The sequence below is a fragment of the Cnephaeus nilssonii genome (genome assembly GCF_951640355.1).
Source record: "Cnephaeus nilssonii genome assembly, chromosome: 15".
NCBI lineage: Eukaryota > Metazoa > Chordata > Mammalia > Chiroptera > Vespertilionidae > Cnephaeus > Cnephaeus nilssonii.
Genome location: NC_137086.1, coordinates 15,385,040 through 15,404,931, shown reverse-complemented (window position 1 = coordinate 15,404,931; position 19,892 = coordinate 15,385,040). Strand labels below are relative to the sequence as shown.

Genomic DNA, 19,892 nt, shown 5'->3' with positions numbered 1-19,892 from the left:
AGTGAATCATGCTCTTTTCATTTATTTTATCATAGTCTCCTGGTTTTCAGAGTCTGATTCTATTCTTTGGCACTTTCAAGTACAGATTTTAGGAAGTGAAAGATCTTAGCAATACTGTATGCCAAGTGATGTGATAGAGCACAGACAGTGCTACCTTATCCTCTTGGGACAAGGGAAAAAATACTGATGGCAGAAAGACATGATTATTATGATATCTAGACCAGAAGAGCACAATTTAGAAACACATATACTGTGGAGAGCAGCTACAGCGCTCAGACAGGTTCAAGCCTTGGACTGACTTGTGGCAAAGCCACATACAAGTCCCAGCGAAGAGGGCAAAACCCTCCCAGCACAATTATAGCCAAAAAGCTATGATTGTAAGCTTAACCCTGCAGTCCTAGGTAGTAGCTAAGGGATGTGGGCTTCTGGGGGTGCACTAAACGAAGCTGATACGAGTTCAGAGAATGACAACAACAGGAAAGAAGCAGATTTGAAAATCCCAAGAACATTATAAACATCTTGCCCTTGTTTTGCTTTGTGTGATCTGACTATAAAATAAAGCTTTGGCTTACAGACTCTGTCACTGTTTCCTCATCTAAGCACAGTGATCCACCTGGTTCCAACTGTATTCTCTTGTCTGTTTTCTTTAATCCTTCACCGCCCCTCCTCAGGTTCACCCCTGGCCGTGCTGGACGCAGTTCAATATATAGGATTAATTTAGCTATTATGTCCAGAAAAATCAAGACTCACCAAGGTTCATCAGTAGGTTCCCAACAAACAAGGCATACACTACAAGTAAAACACATGGCTCTATCATCTCCAGATGAGGCAGGCTGCAAATTTATAAAGAAGACAGACAAGGTTAATCAACATTAAAATAACTTTTTAATAAAAACTTCTAAGGAAGTTTATAAATTTAGGTAAAATTCTTCATTGAAAAAAAGAGAATTAGTCTTCACTATTAGGTTCAAGCAATATACTGAATCCCTAAATGTTTATAAACTTGCTGCTTTATTTGAAAAATTGTGTTTCATCAGAAAATGGCCACTAAATCAAACATAGAAGCACACAGATAACCTCAGATTTATTACTGATTAGAAGCTCGATGCATGAAATTCGTGCAAGAGTAAGCCTTCCTTCCCCCAGCTGCCAGAACCAGCTTCCCTCTGGCTACCAGCAGGCACCGGGACCTGGGCTTCCCTCGCAGCCCCAGCTTCGTCCAGAAGAACATATTACACTTTTATTATTAAAAAAAAAAAAAAAAAAAAATTAGCCGAAACCGGTTTGGCTCAGTGGATAGAGCATCGGCCTGTGGACTGAAAGGTCCCGGGTTTGATTCTGGTCAAGGGCATGTACCTTGGTTGCGGGCACATCCCCAGTAGGGGGTGTGCAGGAGGCAGCTGATAGATGTTTCTCTCTCATCGATGTTTCTAACTCTCTATCCCTCTCTCTTCCTCTCTGTAAAAAATCAATAAAATATATATTTTAAAAAAAAAAATTAAAGGCCCAATGCACACAATTAGTGCATAGGGCGGGTGTGTCCCTCAGCCCAGGGTCCCTAAGCCCAGGTATGCTCTCACAATCTGGGACCCCCCACTAACCACCCGCCTGCTCGCTCCTTACCACTTGGCTGACCACTCGGCTCACCACTCTTTACCACCCGCCCGCTTGCTCCTTACCACTTGGCTCGCCGCTCTTTAGCACTGCCACAGAGGCAGGAGAGGCTCCCACCACCGCCACTGCACTCGCTAGCCATGAGCCCGGCTTCTGGCTGAGCGGCACTCCCACTGTGGGAGCGCACTGACCACGAGGGGGCAGCTCCTCCATTGCACGTCTGCCCCCTGGTGGTCATACCGACCGGTTGTTCTGGTAATTCCACCGTAATGGTTGCTGGGCTTTTATGTATATGGATTATACTACTGATTATATTACTAAAGTATTTGAAATATAGTTAAGTATAGAAAGAAAATAACTAATAGGTTTATTATTATAAACTGAATCCCATACAACCATACAAGGGCAAGTAAAATCGAAATGCAAACTAGTGAACCAAGTGTAATATTCTTCAAGACACATTGGACTACATCCTACATATAAATAACAAAACCTGAACTGAAAGATACCTCTAAAAATCAACGTTATTATTTTTATCACTTACTAGAGGCCCAGTGCATGATTGGATCATGCACGTGTAGGGTCCCCTACACGCTTTCGCTTTCCATCGCGGGGGAGCTGGGTGCCGGCACGGCAGAGGCTTCCGAAAGGCCTGGTGCCAGAGCAGACAGGCACCCAGCTCCCCCGCTTTTGATGGTCCGCGGTGGGACGTGAGCTCGCTGCCCCAGAGGCCCCTTCTGTTCCGCAGCACAGCCATGGCGCAGACGCTAAGCTTGCGCCGCCGCTGGCGACGCGAGCTCAGCGTCCCGCTGGCCCAATCGGCTACCCCGGCCACCCCGAGTCCCGCCCCCTGCGCCTCCCGCTGGCCAATCGTGGGCGTAGCGGAGTGATGGTAATTTACATATTACCATTTTATTAGGTAGGATTCTAATTAGTACTTACTGTGTCTACAAGATTAAAAATAATCAACCCTTAATACAGACAGAAGATTCTAGAAAACTTATGATTTTACCTCTTGGCAAAGAAGTAATACAATGAATAATTCAATAGAAAAAATATCAAAGTTACCCCTTCTCAGAGACTATTTTAGAAAACACCACCAAATCTTATTTAATAAAAGCCTAATATGCTAAGTGTCTAGTCATCCAATCAAAGCATAATATGCTAATAATATGCCAAGGCGGCTCAACCACTCGCTATGATGTGCACTGACCACCAGGGGGCAGACAGTTAAGCGGTTGAACAGTCACTATGACATGTACTGACCACCAGGGGACAGATGCTCAAACCGGTAGGTTTGCTTGCTGCTGGGGTCCAGCCTATCGGGACTGAGCAAGATAGGCCAGACACGCCCTGGAGTCCTCCTGCAGTCCCTCCGTGGCTGGTCAATCTCCTATGTCCTTTCCCAGCCCTGATCGTGCACCGGTGGGGTCGCTCGGCCTGGCCTGCGCCCTCTCACAATCCAGGACAACTTGGGGGATATCAGAGAGCCAGTTTCAGCCCGATGGCAGAACAACTGGTCACTATGACGCACACAGACCACCAGAGGGCAGACACTCAATGCAGGAGCTGACCCCTAGTGGACAGTGCACTCCCACAGGGGGAGCACCATTCAGCCAGAAGCTGGGATCACAGCCGGTGAGCACAGAGGCAGGAGCGGAAGCCTCTCCCGCCTCCACAGCAGTGCTAAGGATGTCCGACTGACGGCTTAGGCCTGCTCCCCAGTCAGACATCCCCCTAGGGCTCCCAGACTGCGAGAGGGTGCAGGCCTGACCGATGGACCACCCCAAGGGACCACCCCCTTCCAAGTGCACAAATTTTGTGCACCAGGCCTCTAGTAAGAAGATAAAAAGTTAGGAAAAATGGTCCATATTTAATCCTTAATTTAAGAAAATAATTCAAGTGATTCTAATATTAGCCGGTCTCCAAATGATTCTAACTAAAAATCTGAAAAAGTTTAAATAAAATATTCAAATATATATGACATTCTGAATTTTAGTTAACATATTCAGAAACACTTCAAGAGAACTAAGGAATAATCACTCTGCAAATTCTTCATGTATTTCAAAGTTTCGTGAAATTCTAAAATTAAATAAGCAAGTTTAATGAAAAACTTATATGCAAATGTTATCTTAGATTCTTTAGCAGGGGTAAAACAATGGCAAGCCAGTCTACCCTGTACTCAGTATAAGTAGTATATTTTTTCCTATCTAAATCCATTTTTTCTTACCTTCCCTCTACTTTTTTCAATGAAGCTCTCCATAGTGTCCCATTCTCATGTCTTTTTGTCACACTAATCCTTACAATGTACACATGCCTCTTTTCCTGTATAAAACTATGACTATTTTCCTTGACTAATTATTCCTCTTTCTGTGCAATGTCTTAATCAATTTTTCAATACTTTATGTATTCAGGTTGCATTTTATTATACATAATGTTGCTACTCCAGTTATCTAGTATATGGGTAATTTTTATGCTAAATAAAATTAGAATTTCAGTAATAATGTGTTGCTTTTATTGAATTACCCTAAGTAATTTCTCTCTGTTATGCATGCAGAAGTCAAAAAGTGAAAATAAATACACATCAAAAGAGAACAGTTTTTAAAAAGCATATCTGAAGAATACTGCCTACTTTTAATAGAAAACAGTTATATAGGATTAATTCAATTGTTAGTTACTTTTAACACATTTTTTTTCTTTTCGTGCACAATACATGACATAGTAGCCAGTCAATATTATGATCAAAGGTATAAGAAGAAAAAAACTCACAAAAAGGCATACACATAAGCACACAGGGTACACAAAGTAAGATTTTGAAAAAGTTTTTTTAAAACAAAAAACTGAGGTTTTTTATATTTTTTACCTGATGATAGAATCCAGCTTGAGCCATGGGATCTGGTTGTGCCCATCTATAGCCTACATGAGGCCATGATGTAAATGTCTCCCGTCTGTTAGCTTCACTATACATTAATGATCTAAAAGTAAACATACTTTTATGTAATCGAAGTTAAGCATCAAATGATAGTGACACTCCTATTTCACACTAATGAAAAAACTTTACTAGATTATCAACAAAAACTTGTAATAACCACTTTAAATTTGTATTTTTAACTAAAAATAATCACTTTAAGGGATTTCTCTTAAATATGGTAGGAAAAAATAAGCCTGATTAATAGCCACAAATTATAAACAATTCCAGGGATAGATTTAATTAACCGACGTTACATGATTACCAAGCCAAGAACACAAAATCTGAAAATGTAGAGGCAGAGAGTCGTATGCCTTCATCATTTGCCAAGTTTTGTATAAGTGGGTAAAATTATAACCAAAGAAACAGTGGTTTTATCTCATCCATCTTGAGAAATTATTTTCTAATTTAATATTTTTTAAGTAGAGGGCAATTTTTTGTTCTTTCAGAGAAATCCTTTTCCAGGAAAGTTGTACTCTCCATGGAATTATAAAAAAGGGAAATCTTCATATGTTTTCATATTTAAATATGTGAGCTCACTGAGTGTGAACTTGTAACACAGAGAGCATTAAAGTATTTCTTTAAAGGATTATATCAAAATTAGAAAAAGTCTAAATAGCTTCAAGTAAGAAAGAACTGGTAAGCAAAGCTTACTCTTCCTAACATTAATGAGTAACTGATAATGGGGGGGGGGGGGGAGGTAAGAGAGAGAAAGTGGTAAAGGTCATCACAATGAGATCAGAAAAATAATGTTTCCTTAAATTAGTACACAATCTACTATAATATTGCTAGTGATTTTAGTTTTAACTCATAGTTGTGTTCTGGTGCTGGAGGCTAAGTCCAGCAGGTCATAATAGATTCGAGAAGTACTCAAAAGGTTGAATGGACATATTCAGCAGGGCTGAAAATCTGCATGTTATTACCTGCTGCTGGAACAGCTGAAGGCAATTACCCCAACCTGATGGTCCTTTACTGTTTACCAAACCTTACCTTTGATGTATATCTGCTTTGCTAAAGGGCAAAATGTGTGAATAAAAAGCCCTGGGTCCTGAATTTGGAGAGCCTACTTCACTAGAAAGTGGAGCCTCCCCTGGCTCCCCCATGACTCCCAACTTTATATTTCATGTCAAGTCTCAATCCATTTACGCATAGCCCTTCTCCATGATCCTGAACCCTAGCTGCAAAAAAGACTGCAGCATTCTGGTTTGAAAAGAAAACACACCATTGGGTTAGAAAAGCCTTATCCTTTACAGACTATATAAGTCTTCAAGACGTGTGTCAGTCTTGGAAAGCTGTCTCCTTAGTTATACTACCAAACAGAACAGCAATAACATCTACCGGAACCTAATTCAAACCCCCAACAGATCTAAGTTCATCAAGGTCCTAATAAGGTCCCTAGATTCACTTGTAATGAAACAAACACAGACTAAATCACAATTAATATTTTGAGACATTAACACCACCAGAAACACTGAGTATCCTATCTAATCAATGCATCTCCTAAAATAAAATATTTACCACAGTTTATACTGCTTTCTTTAGAAACCCTGATATTGTTTGCAATGAAAATAGCAGTGAGTGGCTGTTTTATAATCTCTTCAAGATAGGTATAGCACTCAGACAAAAACATTTATTCTAAGTACACCTTTCGCCCCCCTTCCAGACATTCCAAAGAATATTTTAAGGACAGCCACAGCACATATCACCTATAGTTATCACATTAAAAATGACAGTTTCGCCCTAATCAGTTTGACTCAGTGGACAGAGCGTAGGCCTGTGGACTGAAGAAGGGTCCCAGGTTCGATTCTAGTCAAGGGAACATGCCCAGGTTGCAAGCTGATCCCCAGTGGGGAGTGTGCAGGAGGCAGCCATTCAATGATTCTCTCTCATCATTGATGTTATTATCTCTCACCCTCTCCCTTTCTCTCTGAAATAAAATATATTTGAAATATATTTCTACATTTTGCCCAAAAGGCAGAGATAACAATTATTACTATCCTATATAATAAAAGTGTAATATGCTAGGTGTCTGACTGATGAGTCGACTGTTTGATCAGCTGCTGGACCAGCCGCTATGACTTGCACGGACCACCAGTGGGCAAACGCTCCAACCGGTAGGTTAGCTTGCTGCTGGGGTCCAGCCTTTTGGGACTGGGCGAGAGGGCCAGACACGCCCTGGAGCCTTCACGAGGTCCCCCAAATCCGGACTGGGCAAGGGACCCCACCTGTGCACAAATTGGTGCACCAGGCCTCTAGTGTAATATAAAAATTCTCTGCAAATTTTAATACAACCAATAGAAGTTATTTATAGAATAAAATCACTTTTAAAAAGCAACTGATCACCGAAACCGGTTTGGCTCAGTGGATAGAGCATCAGCCTGTGGACTGAAGGGTCCCAGGTTCGATTCCAGTCAAGGGCATGTACCTTGGTTGCGGGCACATCCCCAGTGGGGGATGTGCAGGAGGCAGCTGATCGATGTTTCTCTCTCATCGATGTTTCTAACTCTCTATCCCTCTCCCTTCCTCTCTGTAAAAAATCAATAAAATGTATTTTTTTTAAAAGCAACTGATTAAGCAAAATTTCAGTTTACTGAGATAAACTAGTAAGTACTGCAAACTAATATAAGAGCAATACTTAAAATAATAAAAGTTAAAAGTTAATTCATTCAGTAGTGCCTTTGCTAACATTAGTATGTACTATTTCTAAATGTACTTCAAAAAAGAGCATAAAAAGTTAACAATTCACATCCAAGAAAATGAAAACATAAAATGTTGCATGTGAAGGCAAATGTGAACCTAAATCAAAAGTTAAATTCATATTTCAGTATAGCATTTTCATGTTTTAGTGCTTTTAATGAGAATCTGATGTTACTTCAAATAAAAAATTATTTATGTTTTTAAATGAATGCATTACTAGCTTTTCAATTAGTTTGACACATAGCGGAACCGCAATAAATCTTTATTAAAGAAAATAATGGTTGAGGTATGACTTTTATAATACTCTATTTTTTTTTTAATTGATTTCAGAGAGTAAGGGGAAGAGAGATAGAAACATCAATGATGAAGAACGAATCATTGATCGGCTGCCTGCCCCATGCTGGGGATACATCCTGCAACCAAGGCATGTCCCCTGACCAGGAATCGAACCATGACACCCTGGTCATAGGTCAACACTCAACCACTGAGCCACACTGCCCAGGCTATAATATTCTTTAAATCGGCGGCAGGCAGCATAAAAATAAAAATTGTCCTAATTAATTTTTTAAAAATAGTTTTCATTATTTTCAATAAAAAATAATATATAGCTCTTATAGTCAGATTCCGGCATGGTTTTTTATCAAAATTTATTTCAAAGGCCCTGGCCAGGTAGTTGAGTTGGTTAGAACGTTGTCCCAAAACTCCAAGGTTTCGGGTTCCATCCCCAGTCCGGGAACATATAAGAACCAACTGATGAATGCATAAATAAGTGGAACACCAATTCGATGTTTCTCTTTCTCTCTCTCTCTCTCTCTCTCTTCCCCCCTTCCTCTCTCTCTCTCTCTCTAAATCAATTTTTAAAAATTTATCTCAAAGGTCACAAAATTTTAACAAGAAAAATAATTCTTATATAGTAAATAATTATATTTTTAAGTTTCAAAATATAGTTTTCCAAGCCCTTTAAATACCTTCCAGGTACCAAAACAAGTAACAATTCAAGTAGTAGTTTACTTCACTTCAGTTTTTTTGTTTGTTTGTTTGTTTTTTTTCAGAGAGGAAGGGAAAGGAAGAGAGAGCTGGAAACATCACTGATGAGAGAGAATCATTGATTTGCTGCGTCCTGCACGCCCACACTATGGATTGAGCCCAAAACCTGGGCATGTGCCCTTGACCGGAATTGAACCTGGGACCCTTCAATCTGCAGGCCGACGCTCTATCCACTGAGCCAAACCAGCTAGGGCCACTTCAGTATTTTGATAGAAATGACCATCTAAATGGTTTTCATAAACTTGTGGAAATTTTTTAATCATAATCAAATGTACAGTTGTTCTTGGTTAATTCAAAAATGAATCAATTTAATCTCAGTGTCATATCTCTTTATAAGCAAAGTTATACCTGTCCACAGAACGGCCTGGCCCCACTCCAAGTTCTGGACGTGCACTAGGTAAGAGGTAAGACAATCTGTCCATCACTGAAGACGCCACAGGTAAGGCAGCAACATTTTGATTTATTTTCTTGAGTTCATTCACAATGGCACTGGCAATGGACTTTAACACATGATGAGGAAGATGAAATGTAACTGTGGCCCACTGAAAGAAAATGGGGAGTGTAAGCAAAGGAAAATGTACTCAACAGTTTTAACCAAAACCATAATGTATACATTATTAAATAAAGAACTACTTATTAGTCTCAAGTCAGTTTACTCCATTAATTCATCAGTTAAAGCAGAAACTTGCAATTACATAAAAAGTGAAATCTCAATTAGTCACCCTCAAAAAGACAGTTAAAAACCAGATGGTAATACACCTCACATATCCCATCCACAATTAAGAAAAAAATCATCTGTAATTTTTTATATTCCTCCAGCACATATACAATGTTAAGCACAAACTAGGCACTCAAATATCTCCATTCATCTCAATTCATAAGAATATAGTTGTAGCCCGGGCCGGTTTGGCTCAGAGAATAGAGCATTGGCCTGCGAACTGAAGAGTCCCAGGTTCAATTCCAGTCAAGGGCACATATCGAGGTTGCAGGCTCCTCCCCGGCCCGGGACTGGGCCCTGGTCGGGGCACATGCAGGAGGCAACTAATCTTTGTGTGTCTTTCACATCGATATTTCTCTGTCTTTCCCTCTCTGTTCCACTCTCTCTAAAAACAATGGAAAAATATCCTCAGGTGAGGATTAAAAAATAAAAAATAATATTTGTACAATTTATTATTACTAAGGTAGTTGAGAAATTACTTTGGCTTAGCATATTCTTATGCATTTATTGTTGTTGTCATAATAATCCAGCAAAAGTAACTGAAAAAAAAGATCTATAGTCACACAGACTTGGATTCCAAGCCCATCTTCACCATCAATAATGGTACCCTGGTCAAATTAACTTCTGATTCCTGCTTATGTGAAATGGGAAAAAACAAATACTTACTCATATAATATTCTTATGAGAATTGAGAATTGGTACAGTGTTTAACAAAGTAGGTATTCAATAAATATTAACCATAATAATTTAATATTAAAATGATTACTTAAAAAGTTAGACTTTTATGATAAGCATTATTCTCCCAGAAATCTATAAAGTAATTTCATCTTTATATTCTGTCCCCGCTCACCTATGGTTTCCACTCTCTAATATACTCTAGGCATCCTACTTAAAGTATTGCTTATCTAGATAACTAGAAAAATTGTGTCCAGAAATATAATTTGAATTGCTAAACTATAAAAAAAACAAAAAACAGAGAGGCCCTGATTGGGTAGCTCAGTTGGTTAGAGCATCGTCCCAATACACCAAGGTTGTGGGTTTGATCCCCACAACCAATGAATGCATAAATAAGTGGAACAACAAATTGATGTTTCTCTCTCTACAACCAATCCAAAAAATTTTTTAATTAAATAAAATAAAAATGTATAAGAGAGAGAATGAAAGCCTCTTACTTTGTTTCTAGACCTAAACTGTTCATACATCCAGAGCCTCTTGGATGAAAGGGAGGCTGAATCCCCTTGAGAAAGAATCCTACAACAATGCCTCAACTCTACACTGTAAATCATATTCCAAGTTCTCCCCAAAGGCATCTGTGTATTCACTACAGTCACTGTGCACTGGGAGACATGCTTGAAAGGTTGGAGTTGTACCTTACAGGATTATTCTTTGAATCAACCAAAAATATATGATACAGTTTCTCCTGGACAGGGTCAGTATTATACTTAACCAATTCTCAAACTTTTAAGATTTATGCTCTGGAAATCTTATGTCCCTAGGGAAGAAGGTTCCACCAGAATACAATATTTGTTCCACTGAGTTACATGATGACACTGCTACCAAACATCGGGCAAAAAAAGGTGGTTATTCTACTGGTTGGTATGATTACTAGTCAGACTGACAAACAAGGGAAACTGGATTGTTGCTAAATAACAGGGGCAAGAACTTAGCTAAAATCCAGGAGATTTTCTAGCATGTCCTTAAGTCCTGTCTACTAGTAAAAGTGAATGGATGATTACAACTTAAACACAGCACCACTGAGGATTTCAATCCTGCAAGAGTTAAGATTTGTGTCACTCCACCATGTAAAGACATCTGACCAGATGAGGTACTGGCTCAGGACAAAAAGAATATGGAATAGGTACTTGAAGAAGGAAGTTATAAATGTCCTCTTCACCATTATAAAATTGAGGGATAGAGCAGCTATGCATATTTTCTTCCCTTATTACATAATTGATGAATGGATAAATGGATGGATAATTTTCAGGGGTGAGAAACACCTGGCCCGCTGTATAAGGCACAAGAAATCATTTGGTCTGGCCTTGCCAAAGCATTATGGGTGAATTAATTAAATGTTTGACCAAATATAGCAGGCTAATTTTTAAGTTGATAATTTTGAATGGCCTGAGAATGACGTTACAATTATCCAAATGGCCCTTGGCAAAAAAAAAAAAAAAAGGTTCCCCAACCCACATTTAGATACAGACACACATAGACACACATATATAGACTTATTTTATGTAAGAATTTTTAGTTATAGCTAATGTAGTCTTTAGGTAGCAGAGTTCTATTACCTAAACATTTGAGACTGTAACTAAATTTTAGGTGTAGTTAATATTATCTAGGGATGAACAAAATTCTGTTGAAAGCTTGTTTCTCTCCTTTCTGGGGAATGGGGAAAGAGATTCTTCATTTGTAAAAAGAAATAGTTCCCACTTCTTTTCCGATGAAACACCAAATTGTGGATGATGCCGGTGCAGGAGGGCCCGGAGGCTTCCATGGAGGACTTGGCAGCCCCAACTTTAAGTAGGGGCCGGGGTCGCGGCCGGGGAGCTCGTGGAGGCAAGGCCGAGGACAAGGAGTGGATCCCTGTCACCAAGCTGGGCCACCTGGTCAAGGACATGAAGATCAAATCCCTAGAGGAAATCTATCTATTCTCCTTGCCCATCAAGGAATCTGAGATCATTGACTTTTTCTTGGGGGCATCCCTCAAGGATGAAGTGTTAAAGATCATGCCTGTGCAAAAGCAGACATGCGCTGGCCAGAGGACCCAGTTCAAGGCATTTGTTCGTCTGTGTGTTAAGTGCTCAAAGGAAGTAGCCACTGCCATCCGTGGAGCCATTATCCAGGCCAAGCTCTCTATTGTGCCTGTGCAGCGAGACTACTGGATAAACAAGATCGGCAAGCCCCACACGGTTCCTTGCAAGGTGACTGGCCGCTGTGGCTCTGTACTGGTGCGCCTCATCCCTGCCCCCAAAGGTACGGGCATTGTCTCGGCCCCTGTGCCTAAGAAGTTGCTGATTATGGCTGGTATTGATGACTGCTACACCTCGGCCAGGGGCTGCACTGCCACCCTGGGCAACTTCACCAAGGCCACCTTTGATGCCATCTCTAAGACCTACAGCTATCTCACCCCAGATCGCTGGAAAGAGACTGTGTTCACCAAGTCTCCCTGTCAGGAATTCACTGACCATCTTGTAAAGACCCACACCAGAGTTTCTGTGCAGGGAACCTGGGCTCCAGCTGTGGCCACCACATAATTTTATACAAGAAAAATAAAGTGATGATTAAAGCCTGCTTAAAAAAAAAAAAGAAAGAAAGAAAAGAAATCGTTCCCATTGTTAAGTAAAAGCATAATATTTTTGTTCAAATACATATAGACTGTGTGTATGGAGATGCTGAGTACGCAAAAGGGTAGGCTGTGCCTGTTTTAAACTACTGTTTCTAAGCACCAAACCTACCCTTTAGTTCTCTTCTCTGTCATGTTGGGTTTGGGACTCTACAAACTATATTTCTTCTTTGCCAACCAGTTTTCTGGCTGATGGGTTCTGACAAAAGAAACACGGGATGGAAATTGGAAAGCATGGTAAGGGGAGAAAAACTTGCGCCTTGCTATTTCTTGTCATTGCTGTCAGGATTGTTTCAACAAAAGACCTGGCACCAGCAGTTTTTTGTTTTGTTTTCTTAGGATTCCCAGAACTAGTCTCATAGAGGTCCCTCAGAGCTCCAACAGAGGTACTAACATCAGCCAAGCAGCACCTCTCTTCAGAGATAGGTCTCAATTTCACAAGCTTCAAGCTCCACAGTATCAGCAACTCCTCTTCAGAAATCTGGGTCCCAGAGCCACAAGGCCCTTTCTCTAAGTTTGTAGAGTGCGGTAAACCTAACCTCTTGTTTCTCCAGATTACGTGAGAGCTGCTTCCTGTAGGTATCATCTATGTGTCAATTCAGCATTTCCTGTTCATTTTTTCAGTTCTCAAACACATGTTAAATCAATTCCTTACAATACATTCTCTGTTTGAATGTATAGTATGGTTTGTTTTATTAAATAAAATGTCCTATCACTGGAATAAGGGTTAATAAAATCATTGTAAATCTAGAAAATAAAATTCAATGTAAACATTACAAACAACATAAAAATACAATCCATGGGGATTTATAAGAAAAAATACTAAAGATACATTCTTAAGTTAAAAAACACACACAGCTATATGCTACAGTCTGAATGTTTGTATCCCCCATACTCCCAAAATTCATCTGTTAAAATCCTAACCCCAAAATATGATAGAATTAGTAGGTAGGGCCTTTGATCACTCATGAATAGAATTAGTGTCTTTACAAAAAAAGGCTCCAGAGAGATCCCTTGCCCTATCCCCTGCATGAGGACACAGTGAGAAGGCACCAGCTATGAACCAGGTAGGACTGACTTCTTCACCTTGGACTTCCCTGCCTCCACTATTGTAAGCAATAAACTTGTTGTTTATAAGCTACTCAGTCAGTGGTATTGTGGTATAACAGCCCAAACAGACTAAGATAGTATATCACAGTATTTTCAAATAATTACAATTGTACATGAGAAAAAATTTATAAATGTAAAAGTTATTTTTAGGAAAATGGCTTTTACCTTCTATGTTATATTCTTCAATATAGAAATTTTACATGTATTACAATTATAACTTAAAAAGATCTTTAAAAAAAAACGCAAAAGAAATTAATGAAGTATGCCCACGGATTTAAGTCAAAGCACCATTTCCCACAGACATCCTAATCATGCAAAAAAAATTTTTTTTTTAATTTTTTTAATTACAAAGAAAACCCAAAATGGTCGTCCCATTTCCTAAGACATACTCCATTTCTCATTGAAGCAAATAACCTGACAAGGTCTCTTTCATCTGCCTCTTGACCAATAGAAGCTCATCAAGCACAGAAGCTTTAGTAACAAGGTCACCAAAACAGTTCCCACAAACTGAAGTCAAACTTAAGTAAAAATAGTCTCAATTTTAAGATGACTTATAAGCACATTGTTTTAAAAAGAGAAAAATCTAGAAGCTATGCCAGTCGGGGTAAAGGGAGGACAGAAAAGTAAAAGTATAGAAAAAAAAAGAAAAGTGAAAGTATGAAGGGGTTTTTTTTTCTATTATAACTCTAAAGTATTATTTTTATTTTCTTACCTTAGCAACTTTGTGGTTTGCTGCAGTCTCATGAGATGTATTTTTTAAACCATCTTTAAGCTGTGTGATGAATAAATCATAACCCTCCGTACTAGAAATATCTATCTTTTCTAAACATGCTGATAAGAGCTGCTGTGCCTAAATGAAAAAGATGAACACAGAAAATTAAACAAAAAATGTCAAGTTTAAATTCTCATTCAAATAATTTAATTTGTAATGATTCTAACAGTTACTATACCGAAGCTTGCAGACTTTTACTTTTCTTAACAAACTTAAATGATTTGAAAGGGCAACTGCAAAATTAAATGATATGAATTCAGTGTATTACCACACAGGAAAAGTTTCAATACACAGAAGCTATCATAAACCAAAGCAAGTTAAAACAAACAAACAAAAAAACTTGGCAAAGTAAAACCATGAACAAAAATAATAGAGGTAAAAATTTTGAAGACATCAATGTCTAGTCCTTCAAAGAATTTTAAATATTCAGACTATGCAAAACCATCAGAGAAGGATTCATTCACTAAGTTACCATGATATATTTTTAAAAGCCCTTTGAATTGGTATGCATATATTCAATATGAACTACCTTAAAAAAATATATGGTTAATATATGGAAAAGAATACATCTACTCTGATCCAACCAAACATAGGACACCATACTTTGGTCAAGAGAGCGACAAACTAATGTGGTGCAGTAAAGGATGCCTGGAGTGTTGGATGGTCTACAAATAATATATTATGTGAATATCAGAGTTGTAATTATTTAGGTAAAAAGAGAGAAATCCAGCAATAAATATTAAGAGCCAGCAAGTTCCAGGAGGTGATAAAAAAGACCTAGGTATAATATACCTAGCATTTCAGTCAGTGTAGTTGGAAAAATACTGACTAGGGGGTCTATTTCATATAAATATTCAAATATTCTACTGTGATTCTGCAGTGTGTTTTTTTTAAACTTGAACAGTATAATGCCATCTTCCATTGTAAATATACTATAAATCCTTTATTAAGGCATCAGTTTTATTAACATAACACTTGATCTAAATTCCTTAAATTAGGAGGGAAAAAACGTTCAAAACAAGTAGAACTAATTATCTGTTCAAATATTTTAGACATGCCCCCATATCCAGATAATCTAATAAAAGATGGCTATTCTGTTTTCAGAATTCTAACTTCCAGCTACATGATTTCAGTATTAAAATATAACAGAAGAAAAAAAAACATATAATAGAAGACTGTGCTATGACACTAAGTGAGAAATCTAAGTGGATATATGTTGATTTTTTTAAAATGCCACCTAGTAAGAATAAAAACACCTAACACATTGGCATTTCTCATGTCCTAAATGGAAAGTATACTATACTGCCTGGCTGGTGTGGCTAAGTGGTTGAGCCTCGACCTATGAAAGAGGAGGTCATGGTTCAATTCCTGGTCACAGAACATCCCTGAGTTGCAGGCTCAATCCCCAGAAGGGGCATGTAGGAGGCAGCCGATCAATGATTCTTTCTCATCATTGATGTTTCTATCTCTCCCTCTCCCTTCCTCTCTTAAATCAATTTTAAAAAAAACAAAACAGAATATCTCACTTTTTTTAGGAAGAACAGCATTATAATCTTTTATATTCTATTTAAGATCATTTAAATTACAAAAATTTTTAAAAGTAATTTTTAAATTACATGACATGAACATCAATGCACACAAAAAAGTTTAAGCCCTAGCTGGTTTGGCTCAGTGGACAGAGCATCAGCCTGTGGACTGAAGGGTCCCAGGTTCAATTCCAGTCAAGGTCACATGCCCAGTTGCAGGCTCGAGGCAACCAATCCATGAATCTCTCTTATCATTGATGTTTCTAGTTCTCTCTCCCCTCCTCTCTGAAATCAATAAAAATATATAAAAAAAATTTTTTTAAAGTTTAATTTGGATACATTTACAAATTAAGTAATTAATAGTAACACTATAAAAACATGCATATAGCTGAAATTCTATATTGGAATTGTTAAGCGATACAATAAATAGCATATTCCTTACTGGTTGTCCATTAATATTTAAGCCTCCCCTTTTTTAATACTTAAAAAAAAAATAGAGAGAAACCAAGATGGCGGCATAAACACCTGAAATTACTGCCTCGCACAACCACTTCAAAACTACAACTAAAGGACAAAACGGACATCATCCAGAACCACTGGAAGTCTGGCTGAGTGGAAATTCTACAACTAGAAGGAAAAAGAAAAGCAAACTGAGACTCAAAGGAGGAGAAGAGGTGTGGAATTAAAGTGCAGAGGTACGGAGGCGCGCTCGCGGAGAGGGCTAGCAACTGAGGCTGTCTTTCTCAATCAAGAGAGAGACACAAGCTCCCGACTGCTCTGAACTCCAATTCCAGGCAAGACTCTGGGGACCCAGACTCATACAGGGAGAAACTGGACTATCTGGCATCGGGCGGAACTCGAGGGCAGCTTTCTCTCAGAGGTGCCTGCAGCGATTACAAGAGACAATGAGACCCAGGGGCATCTTAGGGCAGGGCTGACAGGAAGCCATTGCTGTTTGCTCCGCCCTGAGACCCCGACCCACCCAAGTTTGCATATGAATGGCCTGGTCCTTTGAAATCTAAAATTACCTAACAAACTGCAGCTGAGTCAGAGAGACACAGAACATCCAAAAGAAGGCCCAAGGCCCCATAGCAGCTTGTGTTGTTTCACAGCTGGGCCTCATCTGGGCACCTCCAAAACCCAAAGAAGAGGAATCTGCAGATCTCTCCATAGCTCCTGCTGGGTGGCCTCAGGCAGAGGCTAAATTAACACCTCCTTGGAGATCCAAGAGCCAGTGTACACAGTGGTCAGAGTGGGACCATCCAGATTACAACTCCTCACATCCATAAGGACAAACTCAGGGGGCAGACTCAGTGAGCACCAAAGCCCCACTGAAGCAAGTCTTGCCTCATAAGGGTGTCTCCAGCACAGAAATTCTCTCAGCGTAGACACAGCTGATCCTCACAGCCAACTGGCCTGGAGGTCAATTCCTCCCAGTGACACTAACAACAATCAAGACTTAACTACAACAAGACTGTGCACACAGCCCACAAAGGGGTGCACCAAGAGTGTCCACCTCATGTAACTGGGGAGGCTGAGCCACTGGGCCCTATATGACACCTAGCACACAAAGCCACTCTATCAACACAGGGAAGCAGCCAAAATGCAGAGACAAAGAAACAGGTCACAAATTACAGAAATGGAGGATATAGAGTTCAAAACCACAGTTATAAGGTTTTTCAAGAATTTTCTAGAAACCGCCGATAAATTTAGTGAGACCCTCAAGGGTATGAAAAAGGACCAACTAGAAATTAAGCATACACTGAAATAAAGAATAATATACAGAGATCCAACAGCAGACTAGAGGATCATCATAAGAATCAAGTCAAAGATTTGAAATACAAAGAAGCAAAAAACACCCAACCAAAAAAGAAAAAAGAAAAAAGAATCCAAAAATATGAAGATAGTGTAAGGAGCCTTTGGGACAACTTCAAGGGTACCAACATCCGAATTATGGGGGTGCCAAAAGAAGAGAGAGAGCAAGATATTGAAAACCTATTTGAAGAAATAATGACAGAAAACTTCCCCACCTGGTGAAAGAAATAGACTTACAAGTACAGGAAGCGCAGAGAACTCCAAACAAAAGGAATCCAAAGAGGACCACCCCAAGACACATCATAATTAAAATGCCAAGAGCAAAAGACAAAGAGACAATCTTACAAGCAGCAAGAGAAAAACAGTTAGTTACCTACAAGGGAGTTCCCATACGATTGTCAGCTGATTTCTCAACAGAACCTATGCAAGCCAGACAGGAGTGGCAAGAAAGAGTCAAAGTGATGAATAGCAAGAGCCTACAACCAAGATTACTCTACCCAGCAAAGCTATCATTCAGAATTGAAGGTCAGATAAAGAGCTTCACAGATAAGAAAAAGCTAAAGGAGTTCATCACTGCCAAACCAGTATTATATGAAATGCTGAAAGGTATTCTTTAAGAAGAGGAAGAAGAAGAAAAAGGTAAAGATAAAAATTATGAACAACAAATACATATCAACAAGTGAATCTAAAAATCAAGTGAATAAAAAATCTGATGAACAGAATAAACTGGTGAATATAATAGAATCAGGGGCATAGAAATGGAGTGGACTGACAATCCTTGGGGGGAAACGGGTGTGGGGGGGGGGACTGGACAAAAATCATACACCTATGGATGAGGACAGTGGGGGAGGGGTAAGGACATGGGGTGGGGTGGGAACCAGGTGGAGGGAAGCTAAGGGGGGGAAAAAGAGGAACAACTGTAATAATCTAAACAATAAAGATTTATTTAAAAAATAAATAAAAATAAATTTTTAAAAAGTAAAAAGAAATAAAAATTTAAAAAAATAAACATCTTTCCCGAACTTCTTAGCCTGATATGGTTATGTGACTAAATTCTGGCCAAAGGGGTAAGTATCAAAAAGGCATATGTAAGAGACTTTGTGAAAGAAGTCAAGAAGAAAGAAGGAGGAGACAGAGAGGGAGGAAGGAGAGAGAGAAACACAGGAAAGGTGGAAGAAAAGTAAGGCTGGCAAGTCGTGTCACACTGTGCTCGCCTGGCCTTTGTCCTCCTTGTCACTATGACTAGGAAATAATGACACTTAGAGCAATTGTCTTACACTCACAAGATGAAAGCTGTAAGAACTGAGGTAAGCAAAGATACCTCTACACTTAGCCCTGTACTGTCACTGTAAAGAAATTATCCTGTTTAAGGCACTGTATTTTGAGGTCTCTCTTACAGTGCTTTAATCTGTATAGTTCACACTTAAATATCACTTCACCAAGCATTAATTATGCACAGGAAAAACAAATATTTAAATAAAGTTGTGATCAGTAAGTTAATTCTTTGTTCTTATTAGACAATCCAATTTCATTTAACAGCTAATAGGTCTGAGGTTACATTAAGCAGAAAAATATTTTGATACTTATTTTAACTTACCTCTGTAACAGGTAATTCAAGCTGAACCACATCATCCTGCTTTGAAACTGGAGTTTGCAGAGCAGTGTCTAACAACAAGATTCCATTAAGGTCCTTCCTACATCCTACTGCATAGTCATCCACAAATATAACTTTATCCACCGCAGAAATATACTGACATTTCACCTGTCCACCTGGTTTAGCTGTGAAAAGAACAAAAATTCAACACTTAAGATTTTAAGACCAATAGTCCATTCAAGATAAATGTTTACATGGCAACTAAATACAATATAGAATCCTGGACTGGGGGAAAAAAATGCTCTAAAGAACATTATAAGCCGAAACCAGTTTGGCTCAGTGGATAGAGCTTGGCCTGCGGACTGAAAGGTCCCAGGTTCGATTCCGGTCAAGGGCATGTACCTTGGTTGCGGGCACATCCCCAGTGGGTGGTGTGCAGGAGGCAGCTGATCGATGTTTCTCTCTGTCCCTCTCCCTCTCTGTAAAAAAAAAAATCAATAAAATATATTTTTTTAAAAATAAAGAACATTAGCCCTAGCTGGTTTGGCTCAATGGATAGAGTGTCAGCCTGCGGACTGAAGGGTCCCAGATTCGATTCCGGCCCGGGGCACGTGCCTGGGTTGCGGGCTTGATCCCCAGTGGGGGGCGTGCAGGAGGCAGCCAATCGATGACTCTCTCATCATTG

General features: G+C 39.2%; 2 protein-coding genes across 8 annotated transcripts in view; one reads left to right on the top strand and one right to left on the bottom strand.

Moving 5' to 3' along the window:
* Positions 1-19,892, bottom strand: part of BIRC6 (baculoviral IAP repeat containing 6) — a 178,306-nt gene that overhangs the window by 143,155 nt on the left and 15,259 nt on the right. For all 7 annotated transcript variants that reach the window (XR_013814683.1, XM_079792682.1, XM_079792686.1 and 4 more), the window contains exons 2-6: positions 19,211-19,392; positions 14,213-14,350; positions 8,675-8,868; positions 4,478-4,589; positions 751-833 (exon numbers count right to left, since the gene is read on the bottom strand). Coding sequence is in view for 6 of the 7 variants with exons in the window: in XM_079792682.1 (XP_079648808.1) it covers positions 751-833; positions 4,478-4,589; positions 8,675-8,868; positions 14,213-14,350; positions 19,211-19,392 (709 nt within the window). In the remaining variant the exon portion in view is untranslated. The remainder of the gene's footprint in view (positions 1-750; positions 834-4,477; positions 4,590-8,674; positions 8,869-14,212; positions 14,351-19,210; positions 19,393-19,892) is intronic.
* LOC307112215 (small ribosomal subunit protein uS5-like) lies at positions 10,332-13,607 on the top strand. The gene has a single exon (XM_079792664.1). It carries the CDS (start codon positions 11,507-11,509, stop codon positions 12,299-12,301), a length of 795 nt encoding a protein of 264 aa, XP_079648790.1. The 5' UTR covers positions 10,332-11,506; the 3' UTR covers positions 12,302-13,607.